Here is a 13,708-nt window from a genome sequence, read left to right on the forward strand (position 1 = left end):
TTAAAAATGAAAAGAGATAAAACAGTAAGAAAAACTCAAAGACTACTTTCACCTCTCTTTCTCTCCCTCTCTCTCCACACACACACCCACGCGCACACACACACACACTTATAACTACTTAATGAGAACTTGATTAAAAGTGCTTAAGTCAAAGACCATGAAAGTTATTCCTGAGGATAAAAAAAAATTATTATTATATTATTGGAACAGAATAGATCTTAATCTCAAAAATGATAAAAAGTTATTCAATTAAGTGGTCATTAATCTAGAGTCAGTTCAACTATAAAAAATAAGGTGGGTGTCTTTCCTGAATAAAGAGATTAAAGAGAAATACAGTGCGATGGAATAAATCAAGATCACAAGAGGCTCCTTTTTTTTTCTCCTCGCTTTCTTAAGTGCAATTCAGAATCACTTCTGGGTATTAAGGAAATTCCTATTTTATCTTTGTAGCTGTAACTTCTGGGGAAACCATTTGAGGTCAGGAAATTGATGAGTTCTGAAAATAAACATTAAACATTCCATTAGTCACACCTATATAGGTCATCCTACCAGTTCATTTACCTTTCACAGTAAGCATCTTAGTAAAGACAAACTTTTGCAACACCCTTGAGATGCACGAGACAAATAGAGAAAATAAGATACACAAGCTGGTAATCCCAGATACTTAGGCAGCTGAGGTGAGATGATCCCTTGAGCCCAGGGAGTTCAGGCTGCAGTAAGCCATGATTGCGCCACTACACTCAGCTTGGTCAACAGAGCAAGACGCTGTCTCTAAAAAAAAAAAAAAGAAAAGAAAAAGAAAAAACTACAGAAAGTTAAATAGCTTTGCCAATGTTGTCCAGTGAATTCATTAGATCAGACTGTATTTATAAATGCCAAAATCTTGTAGATTTTCATAATTTAGTCATTTCAAAATTTAGAAAATAATTTTAGTACTTTCCAAGAATACACTTAATATTTTTTTAACAAAACAGTTCCTGTCAAAGTACCATTATCTTCTTGTTATTAGGATACCAAATGTCTTTGGAAAGAATGTACAGATTCATGTAGATTTTTATGATAGATGACACAAGAATTTTTCAGAAACATCTTGTATTTTGAGACCTGAATTAAATACTTTAAAGAAATATCTCACACAAACAAAACAAAGAGCAATACATAAATGATATATCACTCTGCTGTGTTTTCTAACAGAACTCAGCATGTAACTTACAGATTTTCCCATTGTTTTATATTAGATTAAGCCATATAAAACTGCAGATATTATTGTTTTGACCTACGAAATATCAAGTTTACATAGTTTAACTTAATTCTCAGCTGTATAAATGTATTTTACTTGCTCGCCAATTGTAAGCAACTTGAAGGTAAAAGACCATACATTATTTTCCTTTCTATCTTAAGCACATAGTATGCAGGACTAGAGAAATAATATACATAGCATAAATGATGGCTAAATTTAGACAAATGAGTGAATGAGTGAGCTGCTCTCAGAAATCAATACATTTAATTTCTGGTATCCGCCCAGGATAAGACAAATACTCCATTCAAAATAACACTGTCATTTTGTTTTGTATTTTTAAGTTGTATTTATACAACTGCAAATATCTAGATAACCGGTTATTAACATATTTTACTTTTCCTGTGGAAGTTGTGATGAATAGATATAGTTTAAAACTGAAACATATAGCTATAGAATTTCTACTCTTTCTGTTTACATTATATACCATACAAATAAAGCTATTAAAACTAGTAAACACTATTTCAGTCATGCTAAAAGTTATGGTATAACAAATATGTAAATTCATGCTCTTAAATGTTTATATTAACATTTATACTTAAATGTTTATATTACATTAACTTAAAAAATATAGATATATCAAACATCCTTCTCGTTAGAGCTAAGGCAAATAGGATGTAGTTATCTACAGGAAAAAGACAAACCTGGTGCAGTGGCTCACATCTGTCATCCCAGCACTTTGAGAGGCCGAGGTGGGTGGATCACCTGAGGTCAAGAGTTCAAGACCAGCCTGGTCAACATGGTGAAAACCCATCTCTACTAAAAATATAAAAAATTAGCCGGTCATGATGGTGGGCACCTGTAATCCCAGCTATTCATGAGACTGAGGCAGGAGAATCGCTTGAACCTGGGAGGCAGAGGTTGCAGTAAGCTGAGATCGCGCTGTTGCACTCCAGCCTGGGTGGCAGAGCAAGACTCCATCTCAAAAAAAAAAAAAAAAAAAGAAAAAAGAAAAAGGCAATGCACAGTAGATTATAATTTAAGCAACTGAAAATTTCTTCAATCTTTTTTCCAGTTTTGCACTTTTAAAGATACCCTTATTGTCACATGCTTTTTAAAAAATGATACTCGTATTATTTGTTGCCTATTAATTTGCATAGTTTTCCATCTAAACAAAATCTACTCTTCCAAAGCTTACAATATAGCCTGTTCATGGGGCAGAGAGCCCAGCCTGGTGAGCAGCCTGCAGTGTGGGGCCAAAGAGTGACCTACAAAAGTGTCTCATTAGGGGCTCCTGGCACTAGAGTCAAAGCAAGAGAACATTTTATCATGGAGCATTGGGATATTCTAGGAAAAATAAAAGCTACTGTTTCTAGAGCTCCTGCTATGTACGGCCAACATTTTACATATACCATTTTACATAATCTTCACAGCAATCCTGCAAGACAAATATCATCATCCCATTTATAACTCAGAGAATTTAAATAGTTTGCCCATGTCACTTAGCTGGAATCCAGGTCTCACATGCTGGAAAGCCCACCATGCATTGCTACCACTGTATGGTGACAGCTCTTCCATTTCTCCAGCAGATACTGAGCAGCAATTGATCTATGGCTGGCATTTGTGCTAGTCCTCGTGCCTTGGCCTCAGGAAGCTTAGTGTAGGCAAGACACAGAATAAACAAATACCTTCCCAAATACACATTGTCCAGGAGTTATAAGGTACAGTATGGAAAAACCAAGCAGGGTCAATGGAATGACATGCAAGAATGGCAGCTCTTTAGATCAGGTGGCCAGAGAAGGCTCTCTGAGTAGGTGCGGTGTGAGCAGAGGCCAGCATTAAGAAAGGGCGTGAGATGTGCTATTCTGAGAGGCAAGGATAAAGTCCTCAGGTGGCATCCTTGGAAACACCCTGACATGGCACTAGGGTGGTGGCATTCAACCAAATTGTTTCTGTTAATTTACCTTCAATCAGATTACGTTCAACCGACTCACCTGAGGCCTACCAGGTTACTCTCAGGAACTTCTTTCCTATATACCATGTTCACCTCCCAAAGGTGGCACTTCTTGTGGGCAAAAGAAAATGTGTGCAGAGATCAAGCCTCGCCTTCCTAGCTAAGCCTGACATTTTGCCAGTGCGGTGTTGTGAGTGAGTATAACCCAGCTTTTCATGAAATCATTGCCCTGTGGAACCTGGATGGGGCTCTGGGTCTTCCTCTTTGCTCTGCAATTAGCTCTAGAAATCATAGCAAGCTGCCTCAGGGGTGAGCTTGATCAGACAAGGAGCCTTCCATAGAGCAGACAGTGCACTGCCTTGCACGAGGGCTTCCAGCCATTTTTAGAAAGCTTCACATGTCTGCAGTGCTGGGGGAGGCAGCCACGCAACTTTCCATCACTGGAACCCACTCATGCTTTCTCGCTTAATGAGGGCCCACACATTTTGGGGAGAATATAAAGACCAATAAAACATTTCAATTCTCAAGTTTATGATCTAGTGGAGGAGACAGACAGTACTCCTACAGTGATAAATGCCATTAGTGGTGCACACTCTAAGGAAGTATGAAAGAACTTGAGATTGCTTTTAATTGGACATTGAATCAGGTACCCTGCAAAATGTCTAGCAAAGAACCCAAGACTTAGTAAACATTCAATACACATTAGCTATCACTCTTATTAGGATTGGCTTCACATAGGAAGCAGAATCTGAGATAAGGTAGGATTGCCAGATAAAGTACAGGATGTCCAGGGAAGTTTGAATTTCAGATAAACAACAAAAAAATGTTAAGTGTGTCTCAAATATCACACGAGACATACTTAAACTAAAATGGATTTGTTGTTTATCTGAAATTCAAATTTAACTGGGACACCCTTATTTTTATTTGCTATTAGCACCAACCTAATACATCTGGCAAATCTAAGCTGAATATTTCTTTTACTTTTATTGAAGTATAATTGACAAAAGTTGCATAATTTAGATTGTACAGCTTGATGTTTGTTTTTTTATTTTCCTTCAAAGGGGAACTTCTCTCTGATTGGTGTTTTGATACACATAAACATTGTCAAATGATCACCACAATTAATCTAATTAGCACATAAAACAGCTCATATCATTACTTTTTTGTGTGGTGAGAAGACTTAAGATCTACCTTTTTAGCAAATTTCAAATATGCAGCACAGTATTAGCAACCATAGTCACCATGGTGCACATTAGACTCTAGAACTTACTCATATTGCATAACTCAAATTTTGTGCCCTTTGACCAACATCTCCCCCATTTCTCCTATGCCTCAGGCCCTGGCCACCACCATTCTACTCTTTTCTTCTGTGAGTTTGACTATTTTAGATTTCACATGTAAGAAAGATCATACAGTATTTGTCTTTCTTTTCCTTTGTTTTTTTCTTTTTTTTTTTTTTTTAAGAGGGAGTCTCGCTCTGTGGCCTAGGCTTGAGTGCAATGGTGAAATCTCGGCTCACTGCAACCTCCTCCGCCTGCCGGGTTCAAGTGATTCTCCCTGCCTCAGCCTCCCGAGTAGCTGGGATTACAGGTGCCCGCCACTATGACCGGCTAAGCAGTATTTGTCTTTCTATATCTGCTCATTTCACTTAGGATAATGCCCTCTAGGTTCATCTGTGTTACTGCAGATGACAGAATTTCCTCATTTTTCAGGGCTGAGTAATACTCCATTGTGTATATATAAGCCACATTTTCTTCATCTCCTCATCCATCAGTGGACACTTGGGTTGTTTCCGTATCTCAGCTATTGTCAATAAAGCTGCAATGAACATGGGAACGCAGGTATCTCTTCAAGGTCCTGATTTCATTTCTTTTGGAAATACACTCAGAAGTGAGATTGCTGGCACAGAAACAGGAAAGAAATTGTATTTTTCATGGCACTTTATGATCTCCCATAATTCACTGAGTACTTCCTATGTGACAGTCACTGTTCTGAGGGATTTACAAGAATTAACTCGTTTATTCTTCATAAAAGCATGGGGTAGCTTATCAGCATCCTTATTTTATAAATGAGGAAACTGAGGTATAAAGAGGTAAAGTAACTTGTCCAGGAACATAGAGCAGGGAAGTGGTGCAGCTGGGATTATGAACCTAAGATGTTTGCTTCCTGGGGCTACTGTCATCTTAATATTTTAGATAGAGAAAAGTAATCTGTTCTAAATAAAGTTATAGAAAGCCTTCAGGGCCAGCCTATCACCAAAGTTATTTTTTACACACCAGATCACCCAACCCTAATTTCTGCATAAAGTGAAATATTGTTTGCTAAATCACTACTACTGGGGGCTACAGCTAGCTTAACTAAGCACCTTCTGTATTCTTTCACATATAGAAATATGGATATACCCTCCTATGCTCCTCTTTTCATTCTCAAAGCCACCCTGTTCCTGGAATGTGAGATCTTCTCCTAATCATTGGCTGGAGAATCAAACGCTACCTTTGCAACAGCTTATCGGAAGCAAACAAGCTGAGGGGAATTGAGCAAGAATTTCTGGGACACCAACAGCATAGGAGGAACAAAGGATGTAGAGGGAGGGTTGACGGTCTACACAGGACAAAGCCAATGATTAACCAAACCTCCTGCAGATTTAAATGGGCTGGGAACTAGGAGTGGAGGCAATCCTTTCTTTCAGCTGGAGTGCTCCTCATGAGCCAGCCCCACCCTTAGAAAAGATGTTTTCCATGAGGATCGTCTGCCTGGTCCTAAGTGTGGTGGGCACAGGATGGGTATGGCCCTTTTCATTTTCTCTTCTTGCTTTCTCTCTGGTGTTTATTCCACAAAGAGCTTGGAGGTCAGAGTCTACCTGTTCTATGTCATGACACACTCTTAGTTTTATGAACTCCAGGCCTGGGAGGAAAGCTCCTGGATGGGATTGACACCTCAAGAATACAAGGTAATATGACCCAAAGAGGAAGATCTTAGATGGATGAGAGTGTACAAACTCACAAGAGAAACTTTAGCATCGGTCATTCAGTCTTACTACATTTTGTTTTGTTTTGTTTTAAAAAGGGCAAGAATTCTTTGCTATCCTTGTAGTTATAAAGCCTTGGTGCATTATAATGCTAGTTAATGGAATAAAACATTCTACGGTAAGATTTGTTTTCTTTAATTATTAATTTTTTGCTACTTGCCCATAATAAGCAGAACTTTTAGTTTTCGTACAGTTTTGCTGAAAGGTTATTTTTGTGTTTGTCAAGACAAAAGAAAAAGCAAATTAATTATCTTTGGAAACATCTTTGCAGTATCAGAAGAGATTAGTTAGTAAGGCAATACGCTTTTAGGAAGTAATGGTATTCTTTTAGATTATGAATCCATCTCTAAAGGTTACATAGAAACTTGAAGGAGAGAGGAACATTAAGATAGTGTAGGTTTTTTCTACCGAAGCAGCAATTACAGGAGAAAAAGCTCTATAGCTTTCAACTTTCTTTCTGTCTGCAGTCATTAGTAAAAATGAAAAGGTAAAATTTAACTGATTTTGTAGATTCAAATAATTTTCCTTTTAGGATGGATTCTTTAAAACTCCTAATATTTATCAAATGCTTATTTAGTGTCATACACAGTTAAGAAATTTGTACACCTTATTTCCTTTAATTCTCATAACAACTCCATAAAATGGGTCTTAGGATTTCCATTTGAAGACAAGAAACCTGAGGTTTGCAGAAGCCCTGTGGCTGGTGTCCTTAATCTTTGTGAGAGTGCCATCTCTTCCTGGGGACTTATAGGCATGCCAGTGTCTCCTCTTCTGGCTAACATTGCTGTTGCTCTCTTTTGTGTATGTGAATGAATCTTTAAAGACTGCAGACACTGGTGAAGGTGACTTTCTAGCTGAAGGAGGAGGCGTGCGTGGCCCAAGGGTTGTGGAAAGGCATCAATCTGCCTGCAAAGATTCAGACTGGCCCTTCTGCTCTGATGAAGACTGGGTAAGCAGTTAGCTGGGGAAGCAGGAAATTCCTTCCCTCTGTTGCTAGAGGGGCTCACAGGCTGACCTGATTGGTCCCAGAAACTTTTTAAAATAGAAAATAATTGAATAGCTCCCTACATACCAAATAAAGAAAAGGAACCTACTAGCAAGAGCACTGTTTAATTACCTCCCCAACTCTGGATCATTAGTGGGTGAACAGACTGGATTTCAGTTGCATGCTCAGGCAAAACTAGGCACCTGAGTATAGTGGCCTCAATTTCCTGGCATCTAATTTATGGCTAAGTGGAGCGTCATTCCAGAATTTCTCTGCAACCTCTAACTAGTCCTCTTACCTACTTTTAAGCCAACTTGTCTGGAAGAGATAGGGTAGGAAGAAATGGGGACTGCATGGAAACATGCAAAATTATTCTGAATCCAAGAGCTAGATCCTTACTGTAATTTTCTCTCTTCACTTTCAGAACTACAAATGCCCTTCCGGCTGCAGGATGAAAGGGTTGATTGATGAAGTCAATCAAGATTTTACAAACAGAATAAATAAACTCAAAAATTCACTATTTGACTATCAGAAGAACAATAAAGATTCTAACTCAGTGACCACTAATATAATGGAAATTTTGAGAGGCGATCTTGTCTCATCCAATAGTAAGTATTACATGTTTATTGCTTTGATTTTGTAACAGAAACAACAAAGATCCTAAATAAATATGATATCTGCTTATATCTATGACAATTTCATCCCAAAGTACTTAGTGTAGAAATACATGCCTTCATAACATCCCTGAAAATTTTAAGGGGGAGCTTTTGTTTTTGCTATTTTTTCAAAGTAAAAGATGTTAACTGAGATTGTTTAAGGTCACAAAATAAGTCAGAATTTTGGATTAAAAACAAGAATTTAAGTGCGTTCTTTTCAACGGTACATACTGAAAGTAGGATGGGTCAGACTCTGAGTTGGATATTTTTGTTTCTGCCTTGCAGAGGTGAAAACTGAGAGGTCAAGGAACTTATTCAAAGACACAAAGCTGGGAGTTCAACCCTCAGACTCCACTGAGCTGATTAGGTAGATTTTTAACTTTAAAATATAGAGTCAAGCTACATCATTTTCAGAGTCTACTCATTAGGGTTAGGAAACATCGCATTCACTCTGGTCATGGACAGCGAGTCTAGGGAGGCCTCAGTTTCTGAAGTTTTGCTTTACCTTTTTACACCTTCACAGACACTTGACATTTAAAATCAGTGATGCCACACTAGCTCGCAAGTGAGTGATCCTGTTGACCCAAAACAGCTTAGGAACAATTTCAAATCTATAGATAAAAAGAAAAATTCATCAGTAAGAAAATCCAATATGTTCAAGTCCCTTGATTAAGGATATTATAAAATATTTGGAATGCAATCAAACCAATTATTTTAACTCCAAATTACACCTTTAAAATTCCAAAGAAATTTCTTCTATATTTATTTGAGATTACTAATTGCTAATAGGACATCTTAACTGGGATTCATGGATGGCTGCAGGGCATAACATTATCCAAAAGTCAAATGTCCCATAGGTTTTGAACTCACAGATTAAACTGTAACCAAAATAAAATTGGGAATATTTGCAAGCTAGCTTCTTTCTTTCTTTCTTCCTTCCTTTCCTCCTTTCCTCCCTTCCTCCCATCCTCCCTTCCTCTCTTTCTCTCTTTCTCTCTTTCTTTCATCTCTCTCTCTCCTTCCTTCCTTTCTTTTTTGCTGGCAATTACAGACAAATCACTCAGCAGCTACTTCAATAACCATATTTTCTATTTCAGACCGTGATAATACCTATAACCGAGTGTCTGAAGATCTGAGAAGCAGAATTGAAGTCCTGAAGCGCAAAGTCATAGAAAAAGTACAGCATATCCAACTTCTGCAGCAAAATGTTAGGTCTCAATTGGTTGATATGAAAAGACTGGAGGTAAGTATGTGGCTGTGGTCCCAGACTTCCGTGTTTATGAGTAGCAGGGAAAAGGAAGGCAATAGTTATGCACTGAGTGTCTACTATATGCAGAGAAAAGTGTTATATCCATCATCTACCTAAAAGTAGGTATTATTTTCCTCACTCAACAGTTGAAGAAAAAAAATTCAGAGATATTAAGTAAATTTCCCAATGGTACATAGATAGTAAATTTCAAAATCAAGTGTTCAGTCCCTGTCTAATTCCAAAGCCCATTACATCACCATGCCTCTGAGTCTTCAGCCTGAGTTTCACCAAGGATCATTTAATTAGCGTTTCCTTTGAGAGGGAATAGCACCTTACTCTTGATCCATTCTGAGACTAAGATGATCAAAGAGCATTCATTGCTTATCCTGGCTAGCCCTGCAATACCCAACATCTCTTCCACTGAGGGTGCTCGATAAGCAGAAAACAGAGAATATTAAGTGGTAGGTCTCCAAGTCAAAAAAAAAATGAAACCAGTTTCCAGAAGGAAAATTAACTACCAGAAACTCAATAGACATAGTTTATGTATTTGTATCTACATCTTCTCTTTATTTTTCTCCCCTCTCTCTAGGTGGACATTGACATTAAGATCCGATCTTGTCGAGGGTCATGCAGTAGGGCTTTAGCTCGTGAAGTAGATCTGAAGGACTATGAAGATCAGCAGAAGCAACTTGAACAGGTCATTGCCAAAGACTTACTTCCCTCTAGAGATAGGCAACACTTACCACTGATAAAAATGAACCCAGTTCCAGACTTGTTTCCCCCAAATTTCAAGAGCCAGCTTCAGAAGGCATCCCCAGAGTGGAAGGCGTTAACAGACGTGCAGCAGATGAGAATGGAGTTAGAGAGACCTGGTGGAAATGAGGTTACCCGAGTAGACTCCTCTTATGGAACAGGATCAGAGACAGAAAGCCCCAGGAAACCTAGCAGTGCTGGAAGCTGGAACCCTGGGAGCTCTGGACCAGGAAGTACTGGACACCTAAAACCCTGGGAGCTCTGGTACCAGGAAGTACTGGACCCTGGAAACCTGGGAGCTCTGGACCTGGAAGTACTGGAACTTGGAACACTGGGAGCTCTGGACCTGGAAGTACTGGAAACCAAAACACTGGGAGCCCTAGACCTGGTAGTACCGAAACCTGGAATCCTGGCAGCTCTGGACATGGAAGTGCTGGGCACTGGACTTCTGAGAGCTCTGTATCTAGTAGTACTGGACATTGGCACTCTGGATCTGGAAGTTTTAGGCCAGATAGCTCAGGCTCTGGGAACACCAGGCCTACCAACCCAGACTGGGGCACGCCTGAAGAGGTGCCAGGAAATGTAAGTCCAGGGACAAACAGAGAGTACCACACAGATAAACTGGTCACTTCTAAAGGAGACAAAGAGCTTGTGGTTGGTAAAGAGAAGGTCACCTCTGGTAGCACAACCACCACACGTCGTTCATGCTCTAAAACTGTTACTAAGACTGTTATTGGTCCTGATGGTAACAAAGAAGTTACCAAAGAAGTGGTGACCTCCGAAGATGGTTCTGACTGTCCTGAGGCAATAGATTTAGGCATAGGTACTCTGGATGAGTTCCGCTATAGGCACCCTGATGCAGCTGCCTTCTTTGACACTGCCTCAACTGGAAAAACATTTCCAGGTTTGTTTCCACCTATGTTCAGAGAGTTTGCCAGTGAGGCTGAGTCAATGGGTTCAGAATCCGGTACCTTCACAAATACAAAGGAAACCAGTTCTCATCACTCTGGGGTAGCTGAATTCCCTTCCAGTAGTAAAACTTCAAGTCACAGCAAACAATTTATTAGTAGCACAGCTTACAACAGAGAAGGCTCCACATTTGAAAGCAAGAGTTATAAAATGGCAGATGAGGCCGGAAGTGAAGCTGATCATGAAGGAACACATTCCACCAAGAGAGGCCATGCTAAATCTCGCTCTTCCAGAGGTATCCACACTTCTCCTTTGGGGAAGCCTTTCCTGTCCCCTTAGACTAAGTTCAATATTTCTGCACAGTGCTCCCATGGCCCCTTGCATTTCCTTCTTAACTCTCTGTTACAATTCATTGAAACTACACTTTTTTGGTCTGTTTTTGCGCTAGACTGTAAGTTCCATGGGGGCAGGGCCTTTGTCTGTCTTATCTCTGTATTTCCAAATGCCTAACAGTAACAGAGTCATGACTCAATAAATACATGTTAAATGGATGAATTACTTCCTCTGAAACTCTATTTGAGCTTATTTAATCAAATTCTTTCACTAGTCAAAGTGTGTGCTATTAGAATTGTCACCCAATTGATTAATCACATTTTTAGTATATGTCTCAGTTGACATTTAGGTCAGCCTAAAAACAAGTTCTATTAGTATTAATTGATGCTTAGCTACCTGTACTGGTTACTTGCTATTAGTATGTGCAAGTAAAATTCCAAATCCATTTGAGGAAAATCCCCTTTGCAATTTGTAGGTATAAATAAGCCCTTGTTTGCATAAGTTCTATCCCACTGTAAGTGTATCCTTCCCTTATGGAGGGAAGAAAAGGAGGAAGAAAGAACAGAAGGGAAGGAAACAATATTTGCCTTCTTTAATCTGAGTCGTGCCTATCTTTGTAAAGTTAAATGAGAATAACTTCTTCCAACCAGCTTAATTTTTTTTTTAGACTGTGATGATGTCCTCCAAACACATCCTTCAGGTACCCAAAGTGGCATTTTCAATATCAAGCTACCCGGATCCAGTAAGATTTTTTCTGTTTATTGCGATCAAGAGACCAGTTTGGGAGGATGGCTTTTGATCCAGCAAAGAATGGATGGATCACTGAATTTTAACCGGACCTGGCAAGACTACAAGAGAGGTTTCGGCAGCCTGAATGACGAGGGGGAAGGAGAATTCTGGCTAGGCAATGACTACCTCCACTTACTAACCCAGAGGGGCTCTGTTCTTAGGGTTGAATTAGAGGACTGGGCTGGGAACGAAGCTTATGCAGAATATTACTTCCGGGTAGGCTCTGAGGCCGAAGGCTATGCCCTCCAGGTCTCCTCCTATGAAGGCACTGCAGGCGATGCTCTGATTGAAGGTTCCGTAGAGGAAGGGACAGAGTACACCTCTCACAACAGCATGCAGTTCAGCACCTTTGACAGGGATGCAGACCAGTGGGAAGAGAACTGTGCAGAAGTCTATGGGGGAGGCTGGTGGTATAACAACTGCCAAGCAGCCAATCTCAATGGTATCTACTACCCTGGGGGCTCCTATGACCCGAGGAATAACAGTCCTTATGAGATTGAGAACGGAGTGGTCTGGGTTTCCTTTAGAGGGGCAGATTATTCCCTCAGGGCTGTTCGCATGAAAATTAGGCCCCTTGTGACCCAATAGACTAAAAGAGTGGGAGTGGGAGCACTCTGGCTTCTTTGCTAGAAAAGTGGAGAGGAAATAAGAAAGGTAAAGCGTCGAGATTCTCTACAATCTAAAAAATTCCTAGGTGCTATTTTCTTATCCTTTGTACTGTAGCTAAATGTACCTGAGACATATTAGTCTTTGAAAAATAAAGTTATATAAGTTTTTTTATCTTTAAATAGCTCTGTGGGTTTGAAAATTTTTATAAGGATATACCAAGGGCCATTCAGTACAACAGGAAAGTGTCAGACAGAAGCTTCCCTCTCTAACCTTGAGGAGTATTGGTTTGAGAACTTCTCTTCCAATACCACCCAAAGTCGTAAGGCCATTGCAAACTAAAAAAGTTATTTTATCCATTTGATATGAATGGTTTTAAGCCAATATTTTAAGGTAAAACTCACTGAATCTAACCATAGCTGACCTTTGAAGTAGAATTTACAACTTATAATTACAATGCACAGTTTATAATTACAATATGTATTCATGTCTTTTGATATGGAGCAAATCCAGGAAGACAGGAGAAACATTCTTTCCTAAATAGAAATGAAAATCTGTCCTTTAAGCCCTTCCACTAGATATTGTAAGGCATACTTATTTTTTTCCCCAGGGTGTAACCAATTTCTTTCAAAAACACATTTAAATTTTTAAAACTATTTATGATTATTCAAAAAGCAGACAATTCACACATTAATAAATAATCTCCCAAGTATTGATTTAACTTCATTTTTCTAACAATCATAAACTATATTCTGTGACATGTTCACTATTATTAAATGTAAATCGTTAATGGAAAGCATCTCACTAAGTATGATCTATGCTATATTCAAAATTCAACACATTTGCATTGGTCAATATTTGGTCCAAGCTGCATCTTTAATCCTGGTGGCCTTGCCTTCTGATTTTCAATTTGCATTCTTCTCTATTAAGATATATTTGCCTTTTCTCTTGAATATGTATTAAAATATCCCAAGCAATCCAGTATACCATCCTTTCTTACATAGCTTCTATTCTGATATGACTGCATTATTTCTCAAGGAAGGAAGGAAGGAAGGAGAGACAGTGGGAAGGAGAGGAGAAGGGAGGGAGAAGGAAAAAGGAGGCTATAGCTAGGGGCCAGAGCCTGGGGATCAAAAGGGAAATAACCTTGCAAATGCATCACATATGAACCCCAGAGTTCTTGAATTTCCTTATGGGGAATTGTAAATC

General features: G+C 39.1%; 2 protein-coding genes across 2 annotated transcripts; both read left to right on the forward strand.

Annotated features, from left to right (window-relative positions):
- Positions 1-5,847: 5,847 nt before the first annotated feature.
- On the forward strand, positions 5,848-12,681 carry FGA (fibrinogen alpha chain). The gene is given in 6 exon segments (XM_009207739.3): positions 5,848-5,974; positions 7,043-7,168; positions 7,629-7,812; positions 8,958-9,103; positions 9,699-10,115; positions 10,118-12,681. Coding segments are annotated over 6 exon segments (1,920 nt in total). The 5' UTR covers positions 5,848-5,920; the 3' UTR covers positions 11,111-12,681.
- Positions 11,557-12,681, forward strand: LOC103884718 (fibrinogen alpha chain-like). Its single transcript, XM_009207737.2, has one exon. The coding sequence runs from the start codon at positions 11,915-11,917 to the stop codon at positions 12,479-12,481; it is 567 nt and encodes a 188-aa protein (XP_009206001.1). The 5' UTR covers positions 11,557-11,914; the 3' UTR covers positions 12,482-12,681.
- Positions 12,682-13,708: the final 1,027 nt, after the last annotated feature.

The sequence above is a fragment of the Papio anubis genome, chromosome 3 (assembly GCF_008728515.1).
Source record: "Papio anubis isolate 15944 chromosome 3, Panubis1.0, whole genome shotgun sequence".
Taxonomy (NCBI): domain Eukaryota; kingdom Metazoa; phylum Chordata; class Mammalia; order Primates; family Cercopithecidae; genus Papio; species Papio anubis.

Excerpts from the sequence above, each read along its gene's own strand:
- LOC103884718 (XM_009207737.2), top strand. The coding sequence starts at position 11,915 with ATGGATGGATCACTGAATTTTAACCGGACCTGGCAAGACTACAAGAGA.